This window comes from Lytechinus pictus, chromosome 8, assembly GCF_037042905.1.
Source record: "Lytechinus pictus isolate F3 Inbred chromosome 8, Lp3.0, whole genome shotgun sequence".
Taxonomy (NCBI): Eukaryota; Metazoa; Echinodermata; class Echinoidea; order Temnopleuroida; family Toxopneustidae; genus Lytechinus; species Lytechinus pictus.
The window spans coordinates 12,400,141-12,414,352 of record NC_087252.1 but is presented as its reverse complement, the minus strand read 5'-3'; the positions used below and the strand labels follow the sequence as shown (position 1 = coordinate 12,414,352).

Genomic DNA, 14,212 nt, shown 5'->3' with positions numbered 1-14,212 from the left:
TCTACGTGCAGGTTTTTAAGGGGGGGGGGGGCTTTGGGTAACTGCCCAATGTCACAATGAAAACTACAGATTGTGAAAGAAAAACAAAGTGCCAACTACACTTTAGATTTTTATTTTTTTGTGAATTTAATTTTGACACTGCTCAGTTCATCGAGGCTTTGATGGAGAATTCTCCCCGTGATTGATACGAATACTTTCCATGCGTAAAAAAGTTGTTTTTCATTAATTCAGTTGGGGGAGAATGCACTTTATAGCTGGATTGATGGGTAGAGTCCCACGGGATATACTGCATCATCAGTATTCGAGCATAGATTGTTCACATGATTACACATTCACTCATTCACCCATACATTGTGGGCTGTGCAATTGCACTAGTCTACAAAGCGCAGACTCAAATTTGACACTTGAAGAAATTATACTGCCATGTACATGTAGGGTGAAAACTAGACTTCATTTTCTCTGCCTGTGTCAAATAAGAATAGCCACACATGAGTGAATCTAGTCTCCTTTCAGACTCTGCACTACATGTATGTAAAAATTATGAGGTTATGCCTTCATACATTGTGGGTTGTACAATTGCACTAGTCTACAAAGCGCAGAGGAGACGCGGTAGCTCAGTCGGTAGAGCGGGGCATTCGTTTTCCAGTACCCCGGGTTCGATTCTCACTTGGTGCGCTAGTGCCCTTTGGTAAGGCATCAATCCTCAGTAACAGGTCCTTCGGAGAGGACATTAAGCCACCGGTCCTCTGGTTGCTTGCTTACAAGCATTCATGCTTTCTTTAATAGCAATCAGGTAAAAAATCGCCACCAATATATATAAATCACCAATATACATGTAGGCCTACAGTGTATATTGCACAGAGAAGATCCCTTTCACATTGCAGTACATTAAATATTTGCTTTCTTGCTGCCAAAAATACCTGATATTTTATGATAGGTGTGCTGTAGATCAGAGAGTAAATTTCCAGATCCAGGGGGGGGGGGCTTCATGGAGTCGAAAACAGCCATTTTATTAATTTTAATTCAAATCACCTGTATGCAGCTGGTACAAAAATGTTTAAACGACTGTTGTCGACTCGCCGTACGGTCGCCGTAGAGCAAACAGCTTTATGAAACACCCACCAGAGGTCTGATATTCTCGAACAAGTTGGTCTGAATACGCCTCCATATTATTGGAAGCTTAAATGTCTGGTGCAGGGGCTCATGGGATTGGTGCAGCTTATAAACAGGTCACATGACCAGCTGTTTGGGTCAAGTACTGTGTAGGGGTTGATTCAACATTCGAAACTCTGACATAACATCAGCCACATGGATGTCAATTCAGATTATCATGATTTTTGCTTTCGACTTTACTTTCTATGCACACTGCATACTCCAGTGTCTGTTTTGCTGGTTTTCTTTTGCAATTCCTGGGAATTTTATATAAAAAAAGGTATAAATACTGTTACATGGATGTTGTGGCAGTGATACAACATTTGTCCTAGCGACACCTGCTCCGTTCTTTATTTCATAATAGGGTGAGGGTTGCAATAGGGTCTTATATTAATAGGGTTAGGGTTAGGCTAGGGTTGTGTTAAGTATTAAATCCAGTGTTGAAAATGGTCATTTGAATAGTTTGTGGAATTGATGATAGCGGAGCAATTGTTGCCGGAGCAAATGTCATAGAATTGTAGTGATAATCGCTAATTTTTGTCATAAAGTTCTCATTATCCAACAGTTACCATAGCTAGCAACAGTTACGGTTGGCACAACTTGCCTGGTGACAAACATTGATGAAATGCTCCCCCGTTCTTTTGTATTCCAAATCAGCAAATAAAAGACTGTCCACCTTTTTTTTTCTTGTCTTTCCCTCCAGATGCAGAGATAATCATTCAAACTGACGGTCACTGCCGTATTCATCAAGACTGACACGGGATCGGGAACACCGCCCTCTGGAGCCAAAACATTGAAAATGGATACCGACGGTGCTCCTGAAAATGCTGATGATAATGGGGGGTTCCCAGTTACTCCGCAGCCTCAGGTACTAGAATAGGTTTTTAACAAATTGCTTATAATTGCAGTCACAGTTTCAAATTCAGTTTGCTAATTTCAATTATGGTAAAGTAAAGGTTCATGGACTTACCCTTACACTCCATCATGGAATTATATTTTTTTGGTCAAATTGAGAAGAAGAATCCTAAACAAGTTCAAAATGAATGATTCAAGGATGAGTACATGTGAAATGTGAAATTCCAGCAACTCTTAGGGATTTTTTTTCCCCTATACAGTTATGATTTACGAAATGGCAAAACGGTTATGTTTTTTAATAGCAGTCATTTGAACGGTAGTACATGTATGCTTTGATTCAGCCCTAGTAGGCCTACAGGTATGTGTAAAGATTTTGAAAAAAAGCTAATTTGCTAAAATTATTTCACGATTAAAAGGCCAACATGAATCCTTGATAATTGTGTGGATTTCCCCTACAGAACCAAAGTACAAGGAGCAGTAAGAGCTCGAAGAACAAATACCGTGACCGGGACACGGACGAAGACAGCGAGCGTGGCCACAGGGGGCGACGTGGTCGGCGACATCGAAACCGAGAGGATTCAGAGAATGATGGAGAAAATAGGAGACACAGCAAAAGACATTCTCATGTAGAACGATCAGTAACCATAGCAACGCACGGAGCTACAACCGACGAGGACAGAGATGAGGTTTGTACAATAATGAGATGTACATGTAATAAAGGATTTTTTGTAAAAAATATTTTACTTCGATATAGTGGAATACTGTCAAAATAAACATGGTAAAAATAGGGTTGATTTTGACTTGCACAAACTACAATGGCTGTATGAGTTGAAAAATGTTTAGACATACAGTACATGTACGTGTACATGTAGGTAAGCCCATTTAATTGAGTTAGAGCATTAATTTAGGCACAAAATCACATGTACAGAACTTATTGAAAGCCTTCATGTACACTGTACTGTCCATGCAAATATGCATGTCTAGACACTGTAACATTGAAAAGTAGAAGTCTTCCATATGTTGTGCAGGGCTCCCAGAGCAGATTACATACATGAATAAAATGTATGTAGTGAAAATCAATGACATCAAACATTGCACTTCATGCAAGGCAGGGTTCTTGAAAAGGTTGCTCAGTGAATGACATGGTAAATTGCCAATTCGTCCACTCAGCACATGGTCTACCTTCATTTGGTCCAATAACCATTTGGTCCAATCATCACTTCGTCTAATCCCCGGTTCGTCTAATCCCCGGTTCGTCTATTACCATCTTGTCTAATAACCAGTTGGTCTAATACCCATTTTCTTTTCATTCATTTTGCATAATTAACACTTTAGTTTAATAGACCACATGTATGGTATATGGACTAGATGGCTATTGGACCAACTGGTTATTAGACGTAATGGCATTAGACTGAATGAGGGTAGACCATGTGGTGAGTGGACAAACTGATGGTAGACCAAATGATAGTAGACAAGTTGGCAATTGGACGAATTGGCATTAGACAAATTGGAAATAACCATGATTGTCACTTTACAGATTATAAGAAGCTACTGCAAATACTTGCATCTGATTGGCTGAGAGTAAAGAAGTCAGCAAAAATCAAGTACAAAACCTTCCATGAAACACTCCCCCGGAACCCCCTTTTCGCAAATAGCTACAACTATAATTGTAAATGCCAGTCTGCCATTATGTCAATTACCATGGTAACAGTGCTCAGCAGCCAATCCAAATCAATTTTTTTTATAGAAGTTACAATAGAAGTGAGTTTTTATTAAACAAGGCATATGGTTTATTTTACCAGGTGAAAACCATATCTCATATTTGACCTTGTTTGACCTCTGAATGCCTATCTTGGGATTATCCCAGACTCCCCTAACTCCAGTTATCCAGTCTCCTCTTCTTCCAAAGGAGCAGGTGTAATAGTCTGTGAAATCTTATCCTTAGAGGCAATACAAGGAATGCTGGTCTAGAAGAGTTTTATTTCCTCTGGATGTAATTGGCGATTGATTTATGGATACATAGCCATGTGTGGTGCAAAATGATTTCCATCATTTTTGTCCAAATAGCTATTCATCCATTTTTTCTCACAGATGCATTTTCCCCAGAAAAGCAGGGATACTGATTTTTCATGTTATTAGGTGATCTGTCAATCGACAGATCAACTATTAATTTTGTACAAATTTTCTTTTTTATTATTTGTTATTCATTTTTATTTTTTCGCCCTTTTCTCGTTCGCACAAAATCTCAAAATCTACATCAACAATTTTCTTCAAAATATCATCAGTTATGGGGACTTATCATGTCATGTGTATAAAACAAGTTCAAGGTCAAAAGGTCCTCATTTTAAAAATCACATCAATCATACCTTCGTTATCAATTATAAAAAATCAACCATATTTACATCACATCTTCAGGTGACGGGTCAACTGTCCATGTCATCAGAGGTCATGTAAAGGTCACGACGTGCGCGTATGCGTGCGTCAAAATTGTAAAATGCTGAAAATCACTTTTTGACCAAAATATCATATGAATCAGGTCATTTTAAGCATTTCAAAAATTTGCTCGCGCACACGGTTACGCGGGCGTAAGAGCACTTTTTTATTCCCACCACCCTTCTCTGTTTGTTATTGTCCAATTTTCATGTGGTATCTTTACCACTAGCCTATCCCTGAACACATCATATAACATTGTCATCCACAAACCTGACACATCATTATCAACAAATTCATCATGGCATGTTTTCTATGCACGCACACATTCCATACCTAGAAGACGGACCCAGTATCATAAAGCTTAGCGATCGACAGTGGGGCTGATCTTTACGATTGATGGTATACAATAATCAGTGCAATCAATCGTAGAAAACAGCCTCATGATCAATTGCTAAGCTTTTTGGGCCTTTCCTTTCCTTGCCTCACATCCCTCACATAAAGCTTTAGTGATCGATAGTAGGGCTGATTTTTACAATCGATCGTATACAATAATCAATGCAATCAATTGTAGAAAACAGCCTCATGATCAATTACTATTAGAGCTTTGTGTTATTGGGCCCTGCCTTTCCTTGCCTATATGCCCTATTCATGAAGACAAAAAAGAAGAAGGGATGGATTGAACTTGGTTGATAGAGGTAGAATTTGTTTCCAATAGAATCAGAGTATCTCTGTATCTACATGTAGGCCTAATCCCTGATCATCAATACCTGAACATTTTAGACGCAAGCTCTGCTTTTTAGTTGGTCTCCTTCCCTCTCGAATTCATGGTATTATTATATTATAAAAGTTGATTTAAATGTTATATTTTGTAAATATGTATATTTTATAGAACTATCATTGTAGATATAAAAAGATTGAAAGATGAATAAATGAAGAGAATTTAATAGAGTTAATTTGATCAAAGAGATACCTTGATTATTTCCCTTTTTGCATTCTTACATGTACATATAACTTTCAGGAAACTAAAGCATTCTAAACTGTCCGGAAAGGATTTGAATTTTGACCATTCTGAGCTCTTGTTTTGTATTAAAAATAATCATACTTTTCTCAATAATTCCACACTCTTGGATCTATAGAAAATCATGGTACTACATACATACACATACACTGTAGACCTATATATCTCTCCTATAATATTCCTCTGGGATAAAAAGGCCTTTTTGCTAGTCTAAATGGTTTTGTTCAATTGCTGCATCTTCCCTTCGCCCACAAACATCATCAATCATATATTAGTAGGGGATTGTGCTGTCAGCTTGTATGTTTTTTCAGTGCGAATGAACTGTGTTTTGTTATGACTAGCAAACCGGCCTAACCAACTCATCACTCTACTCAACCAAATAGACAAGCAAGATTGCTCAAGCTCCGGTTGATATCAAACCTCCTTATCTGGGCCTGAGGTTCTATTTGAGGTGCACAGAGGCTGTTTGCCTGAAAATTTGTTGCTCAGAAATGTCAACATTTTAATCTGTTTAGTACTGTCTACATGTGCGCCTATCTGCACAGGTGTTTGTACATGATCTTCATTTCTACATTCAGAGAATCAAAGTGAATGTGGGCCTATAAATTTTAATACACCATGATAAACATGTATTTAAAAAAAGGAAATTAGCATTAAAATTTGTGTTGTGCACTATGGTCTATGTGTATAGGCCTACAACAAAATATGTGAAATACCAGGTGATAGGAGGGGAGTAACAATTGCCATGTAGTTCAACAAAAATTATGTTTAATGCACAGCCTTTGTGCATACCTCGTCCTTTCTTTGTACAGTATTTGAATTTTGCTCTTGCAATGGATCTAATACCGAATACTGTCATACAGTGCACACAAGCCCTTAGATCACAACTGATTTTGATAGGTTGTCACAAGGCATTGTTAGCACGACCTGGTTCCCAGTGGTTCCCAGCGCAGCCTACATGAGGTTCAGCCACCCACAAGGGGCTATCATGGCCCAGGGGTCATGAAAATGTTAGATGGAGCTATTTGAGGTTTTTATTTATGCGAGCAGGATACATGAGAAGGAGATTGGGAAGTTTGAAATACACCCAAGCTGTGTTCAAGCAACCATAAGAGAACGCTGATACAAATTGTACATGTAGGGCTACATTGTAGTTATTGCAGGGATTGTTTTATATTATATTCAATCAGATACACGTATGCCTATTTATCATCAGTGCTGATTTCTTAAACAGATACATGTATGCCCATTTATCAACAATGCTGATTTTTCCTCATTTTAATGTAGCATGGTTGAAAAAAATCCCTGCTTCCCTGTACAGTATGTTTCAGACATACATGTACCTTGTACATATGTACAAACGTTACCGATGCATGCATAGCATTAGTTAGACTTTTTTAAGGAACCAAATTCGGTGAGGGCCCTGTCACATCGTTCTGTACAAGCCTCGAGTGTGACTTGCAGGTATAAACTATTTTTGCTCCCCCGCAGGACACCGCAGTTCGCCCGCATTGACATTAACTTTCACACGCATCTCACAAGCAGTTGCCTGCAGAAGCGCACGCAATCCTGATTTATGCACACAGAAAAGTTTTGAACATGCTCGAGACTTTGTTGCGGGTGAGTTGTGGGCAATCACCCGCAATTCACGTGCAAGGCTTGCATGTACATGCAACGATTTTACAGGGCCCGTGATCGCACGCAGACATTTTTTGCGGGGGGGGGGGGAGCAGCATGCATAAACTTATTTAAAAAAATTGAAAGCGAGGGAGCAAAGCGATTGAGCTTGCCATTTGGGCGCTTTTGCATTTTATGAAGTGAAATGTAAGGATATCATGCATACACTTAGTGAAGTTGGTGAAAATTTGTTCTCAAACTTTCTGTGGGGCAACTGCCACCCCCATCCCCCACTGCACTGTGTATTAAAGGCCATATGAAGGCCTTTAATAATAATAATAACGTCATGTTTTACCCAGGGTAGCCATTTCAGTTTCGAAAACTGTTCTCCCTGCTTTACATGTATAATGTTATTACCCCAGCTTTAGCACGGCTACCTTGATCGGGCACTCGAGCATTCACCTCACCTGGCCGCGGAAGGCAGCCACCTTTATTATAGGGAGGTGTGCTTCTCTTTGTTTACAAAGGACATTTTGCAAATTTCCTGTAGACAAAATTATGACATACATGTAGATGGATTTCCATTGAGTTACGATTGATTGCATCAATCATAAGTCTTTGTAAGACAGGGCCCAGGTGGGTGTTTCATAAAGCTTTTTGTAATACCCCTTTCATAAACCCAATAAAACCTATCCTCCAATTAGCCGCCTAAGAGTAATGCGGATAATTCAATAAAAATTGCGTTCACAAACTCCGAAAATTATCCGCATTATTTTTACGAGCGCCCGTCCTGAAAAAGGCGGATAATCGTCATGACAACTGGACACGCCCCCTCCGATGCGGTTGTGTTGGAAAAGGGTGACCTTGTGACCGCACCATGGCAATTATCCGCATTATTTGGAAATACGTTCATAAACTCAAAATCTTGTCCCGATGCCGCTATTATGCGGATAATAGCAGCATCAGAATAATGCGGATAACTCTTGTCCTCCTCTGATTTTACGACCAAATTATGCTGCTATTAGCCGCATAATTGGGTTTTATTGGGTTTATGAAAGGGGTATCAGTTAAGAGTGACATTAAGAACGACTGGTGAACCTATCTTACGTGCTAAAGAATCACCAATGAACATCTAATGGTCAATATCATTTACCACAAGAATGGATCACCAGTCGTTCTTAAAGAGAAATTCCAGTAGTTGCAGTAAACACTGATTTCATGAGAAAGTCTGTAAAACCAGGCTTAATTGTCAGTATATCATCGAGGATCTAGATCTGGTACAGTTACATAAACTGAACTTTGTGAAATCTTGAAATCTACGCTGAATAATGTTCAGACTGAACTTCCCCAACACAGATAAGCGCACGTGGGACAGTGTATAATTATTGCTTTGAGCGTCGGGCCCGACGCTCTACCCAAATCCTGTGCTTATTTGCTGATTTCTCAGCAATTACACAATTTCTTCCAGAATCCTTTGGCACATGCGTTTTATAAATACAAACAGACACTTTGGTGGTCATTTCATTGGATTCTGTACGAACTCATTTTGATATCGTTACCAAAACTAGCATTTACCTTTAAAGTCGCTCTTAACTTACGATCAGCTTTATGAAACGGCCCCCAGGTCTACTCTACAAATGATGATTTCATCTCTCCATCACCCTCTCGTCTCTGTCGGTAATTCATTAGCCATCTCAGTCAGGTTGTTATCACTTTAGGACAGATGGGATAGCAAAGGTCAAGTGAGGTCATCGTCATCTATCTCACAAATATTACAAGCATTCATGCCACACTCTTTGCCTCACATCATACTCTGCCACGATATACGTATGTATGTACCATGTGCCACATGTCATTCTACAAACGTATGTACACAAAGCACATGTGCACAATGAAGATAAAGAGAACAGATTTTGCTACATTTGTATTGTAATTTTGATTTCTTGTCAATAAATTCAATATACATGTATGTAGGATGATTCCAAAGTTATGGAACCTAGATTTCTTCTTCTTGCCTATAAATAATTAAAATTTTACCTAATTTATAATAGAAGTTTTGTAATAGGCCTATATAGTGCTTCATGCTGATTTTTTTTTTGTAAATTCTTATTTCGTTTTCCTGTGTGGGATTTTGAGGAGGGCTCTTTCTTTATCTTTCCCTCTCTCTCTCTCTCTTTTGGGGAGGGGTAGGGGGTCAGGCAATACAAATTTATACTAAAATATTTCATAACCTTCTGCTTTATAATGTATAATTGCATTCTTATTGGTTATCTATTTTTCTCTATTTTTTCCATGCTCTATAATGTACATGTTCTGATGGGTTATTTATTTTACCTATAACTATTTTTTCTACATTTTTCATGTTTTTCTCTTACAGGTAATCGAGGTGCAGATCCTACCTCAAGATGACAACTGGGGTGACAACACCACCGCCATCACCGGCACGTCAGATCGATCGTCTAATGAGGATCTCTCTAGGCTGGCAAAGAGCATGGATTCAAGCATCGGTTTTGACTGCACACGATACTTTCCAATCGTCCTCTTTGTCGTTTTATCCCTCGTCGGTTTCGTCTCTCCGGTAGCGTTTGTGGTGATTCCGCCACTTCTATGGGAACCTGGCGATTGCGGCATCCACTGCGATGGACTCTTCATCAGCATGGCTTTCAAATTAGTCATCCTTGCAGTCGGAAGCTGGGCGCTGTTCTTCCGCAAACCCAGATCAACGATGCCGCGAGTCTACCTCTACCGCCTTGTCATGATGGTGGCCATCTTTGTGCTGCTCCTGGCATACTGGCTCTTCTTCATCATGCGCGTTGTGTTGCCACAAGACACCAACTACGCCGCGATTGTCTCGTATGCAGTGTCATTGGCCGATGCTTTGCTCTTCATGCATTATATAGCAGTAATAATGTTTGAGTTGCGGCATCTCCAGCCTGTGTATATGCTGAAGGTTGTTCGCTCACCAGATGGTATGAGTCGTTACTACTCGATAGGTCAGCTTAGCATCCAGCGCAGCGCAGCTCATGTCTTAGAACACTATTATCGTGACTTTCAAATTTACAATTCTCACCTTCTTCGTGTGCCAACAACATCGCGTGTGGCCCAGAAGCTAAGTAACTTTAAGTTTTATGATGTGGACGGTGGCGGGGGCAATGATAACGTCACCGGTCATTCACGGGCAATTATGACCACTGCTGCGCATCGGCGTGATCAGAGCAGGAATGAGAGGTTCTACGAAGAGCAGGAGTATGAGAGGCGTGTCAAAAAGCGCAAGGCAAGGTTGCTCGTCGCGGCGGAAGAAGCCTTCACGCACATCAAGCGTGTCCATGAAGACACGCATCCAGGCAATCATGCAATGGATCCAACAGAAGCAGCGCAGTCTATCTTTCCATCGCTAGCCCGCCCTCTACAGAAATACCTACGCATCACTCGACAGCAACCGAGATGGCCAATGGACGCTGTCATGGATCATCTTGCTGTCTGTATCAGCTACAATCTGGCTCCACGATCCTTCCTGGAGACCTTCTTTCAACCTGGTCCCAACGTTCTTTTATCGGAACACCATCACAACCCTGTCCAAGGTTGGGAACTGGTTTCTGACACCCAGGTGAATGGCACCCTCAAGGAGGGAACAACCTTTCAACTCAGACAGGGTGAGGTCCTGCTCCAGGTATTTGTCATGAAGATACCTCACTATAAGATCAGAGAAGAAGTCTTTGACTACAAGAAGAATCGCTTCGCGCTGCGCCTTCAGTCTGAGACATCAGTCTGATCTAAAAACCTTGAAGATGCTGCTTTAGAAACCCTGACAAGGTAAACAGTATGGACGAAGTCAGTCATTGTTGTAATGGTCGTCGATGTCTTTAAAGTATTTTATCTGCTTCAGTGTATGTGTGTCATGGTATCGACAGAAGAAGTGACAGTTACCAATTCCTTATCCACATTATGTCCACTGATAAGTACCTTGAAGAACTCTCAGCAATTCTCCTGGGAGCATTTCATGAAACAATAGTGATTCTCACTGAACTGTTATAAGCTATTGAAATCCTTGCATCTGATTGGCTGAGAACAAATCAGTCAGTGAAGATCACTAAGTATGACATAGTTCCTGCTAAAAGCTGTAGCTTTAGAATGGCCCAGGGCTCCGTAACACAAAGGTGTGCTATGAATTGCAAGTATGAAAGAACCGCATTGATTGGTTCCCGGTCAGTATTTTAAACAGAGTGCGCGTGCAGCGACGATCTTGATTGGTCATTGGTATTTCCTATTGATTACAAACCTTTATGTTATGGAGCCCAGGTCTGTGCTAGGGTATTATACTTTGAGTACTGACTTTAATAGAGGGTACATGAATATGTAAAGTGGGCTGAGATGTCAACCAAAATTGTGGTGTGTCTGTGACCATATTTGTGTCATGGTGTACATGTATATCTAGATCAATCTTGTCACTTTAAAATTTCACACATTCAAGGGAGTCGTGTCCTGGGTGACCTTCCAGTGTGACCTTTGGACTAACGGCTGTGCATGTGGCTACATGGAACACGGAATTTGATTTGATTTATTTTCACCCTTGTACATGTACTATGGTCAAGCAGCAAGCCAGCAGAGCCTACTATTATGTTTCTTCAGGGGAAGGATCATGCTTTCAAATGTTCATTACTTTTCTCTTCTCCTTCTCCCCCTCCAGTACTTGTGTTATACTGGCTTCCTTGGTACATAATTCAGCATGTGTTTATTTATTTGATTTTCCAGTCAAGCAATGGTTTTTAACCCACTAAGGAACACTTCCAGTGGTGTATCTGAAAAGGGGGAGTGGGATGTGCGCTATTCATATTCAATTTAAGTGCTGCCTTGTAAAAAAATTGTATTCAGAATGATATTTCTTGAAATCTTAAAGATACTTGTGCACATTATTTCATGCATCCTAGTGATGTGTTTTTAGTGGACATCACAAATTTTGAGGTAATCTAGTAGATGTACATTACACGTATTGGTTATGTACTTACCGCTGTTCATGTGGGATCTTTATCGTAGCATGGTGAGTCATCCTTCACTGTATATAATTCATCAAGTGTATTGTTCTAATTGGTCTGTGTGCACAAAAACATTGCTCTTCGTCATCTTCTATTTATTGGATTCACTTTACAAAAGTTAAGGTTCTGTCACATCGTTCATTGCAAACCTTGCCTGTGACTTGCAGATGGCAAATTTTGTTGCCTGCAGGTTGCCTGCATTGACAGTATCTCGCACGCAGTTGCCCGCAGAAGCGCACGCAAGTTTGATTTGCACGCAGAAAAGTTTTGAACATGCTCAAAACTTTGTTGTGTGAGAGTTGCCTCACCCGCAAGGCTTCTGGAACAATGTGTCAGGGCCTTAAGAACATGTGTTTCACACTTGAAATCCCTCAAGCTCATTTTCATTGCTAATCCTCATGTTTCGTCTTAGACAAAACAATGGGGATATGTTTTAAGAGCCACTGTGACACATCTTATTTCTACTAGTATTCAATGGGATCCCTGTTAAAGATGAATAGCTATGAAACCTTTCTGACATAATAGACCCTGCTTTGACTCCTCCAAACACTAAGAATTTTTGCCAAAATTGTATGCAGTGCCATATCTTCTCTCTCTAATGAGATATTCATGAAAAAGACAAAAGGATTAAGAATTCATTGAAGTTTTATCCACTCTTACTGATCCTTTTCTTCTTATTTCTTGACAAAATTGATATTTCACCAAGATATTTGCATTGCTTTGCCAACCTAATTAGTGTCTATTAAAGTTGACAACTGGCATTCCATAAACATGTGATCTAAAGACTAATGCAAGCAAGTTAATCCAGTGATAACTCAATCAGTGCTACGAGTATGGGAATAGCACCTTTTGTGTTTGTAGTCTTGGCCGTTGGCACAACGCTTCTTATTTCTGAGGTGCTTTAATACTTGTAAGCAATTAAAAACTTAGCTATGATTGTAGATCAAATTGTTGCTAGTGAGTGCATTTACCACAATGCACAAATCAATTTGTAAAATCAGTCATACATTTAATGCTTAGTTTTGTATTTTTTAGACCTAGTAATTTGGAAGTACATCCCACTTTCCAGCTAGTCTTGTCACCAGGCTTCATGATAATGCACAACCTTGATAATAGACCAGTTCGTAGTTACTTCATGGACAATTTTGATCAAATGACCTTTCATTTCTTTCATTATGATAGGCAGATTTCAAAGCAAGATATTACGTTAACATGTCTTACATAGCAGGATGAAGAAATTGAATGGACCAGGTGACTAGAATAGCACACCAATGAAAACTTTATGAAGGTACTTGTTGCATTCCTACTTTGAATGCATATCATAGCATGTTGCACAATGTACTTGGCAAACTGTGAAATACCAGTCGTTCGTGGACGCATTGTTGTTGTTTTTTGGATGTAAAGGAAAAACACAATTCAAAAGAATATATGAATAATCAAGACATCAAAGTTGGTGCTTATCTCATTAGATTTTAAACCATCATGTCACTTTAGTACAAATGACCTTCCTCTGATCATGCGCAAAATCGTTTGATCATGCGCAGAAAGGAACTACGAACTGGCTTATTTATAATTCATGACACTTTTTTTTTTCACTTTATAGGTAGGTCCAGACTATAACTAAGATTTGTTGTGTACTTTTGAAGGTCACATTTCAACATAGGAAAACAACGTTTCAGATCCTCATCATAGATAACTTGGCGTATTTATTGACATTTTGCAAAACAATTAGCAATTGGTTGTTTGTATTACGGTACTGTTCTGTGGAAAGGTATCTTTAATCTTGTAGTACTTGTACTATTTTTTTTGAACAATGCATAACAATTCATATGTAAAGTACTATATGACATAGATCTTGATTATTATTGTAAGAGTACTCATTGTGCCATGTGTAATTTGTCACACCCTCCGTCTCAATCCAACATCTTGTCATCGTTTGTATTTCTAGATATCTTGTGGAGAAAAAATATGGTGCAAATGTCCTATTTTTGTGGATATCTTGAATCTTGATGTGTTATATCATATATTGCTGTCTACTTCTATTATATAAATGTTTCATTGGAAATGAGGTTGTGTTTTGTGGAAAGGAGGTTGTATATGTTAC

The 14,212-nt window shown here is 39.4% G+C and overlaps 1 protein-coding gene across 1 annotated transcript; it reads left to right on the top strand.

The window, feature by feature from the left end:
• The first annotated feature begins 1,853 nt into the window (after nucleotides 1–1,853).
• On the top strand, nucleotides 1,854–13,915 carry LOC129266318 (vang-like protein 2-B). Its single transcript, XM_054904162.2, has 3 exons — nucleotides 1,854–2,020; nucleotides 2,466–2,693; nucleotides 9,453–13,915. Exons 1-3 carry the CDS (start codon nucleotides 1,952–1,954, stop codon nucleotides 10,845–10,847), a joined length of 1,692 nt encoding a protein of 563 aa, XP_054760137.2. The 5' UTR covers nucleotides 1,854–1,951; the 3' UTR covers nucleotides 10,848–13,915.
• Nucleotides 13,916–14,212: the final 297 nt, after the last annotated feature.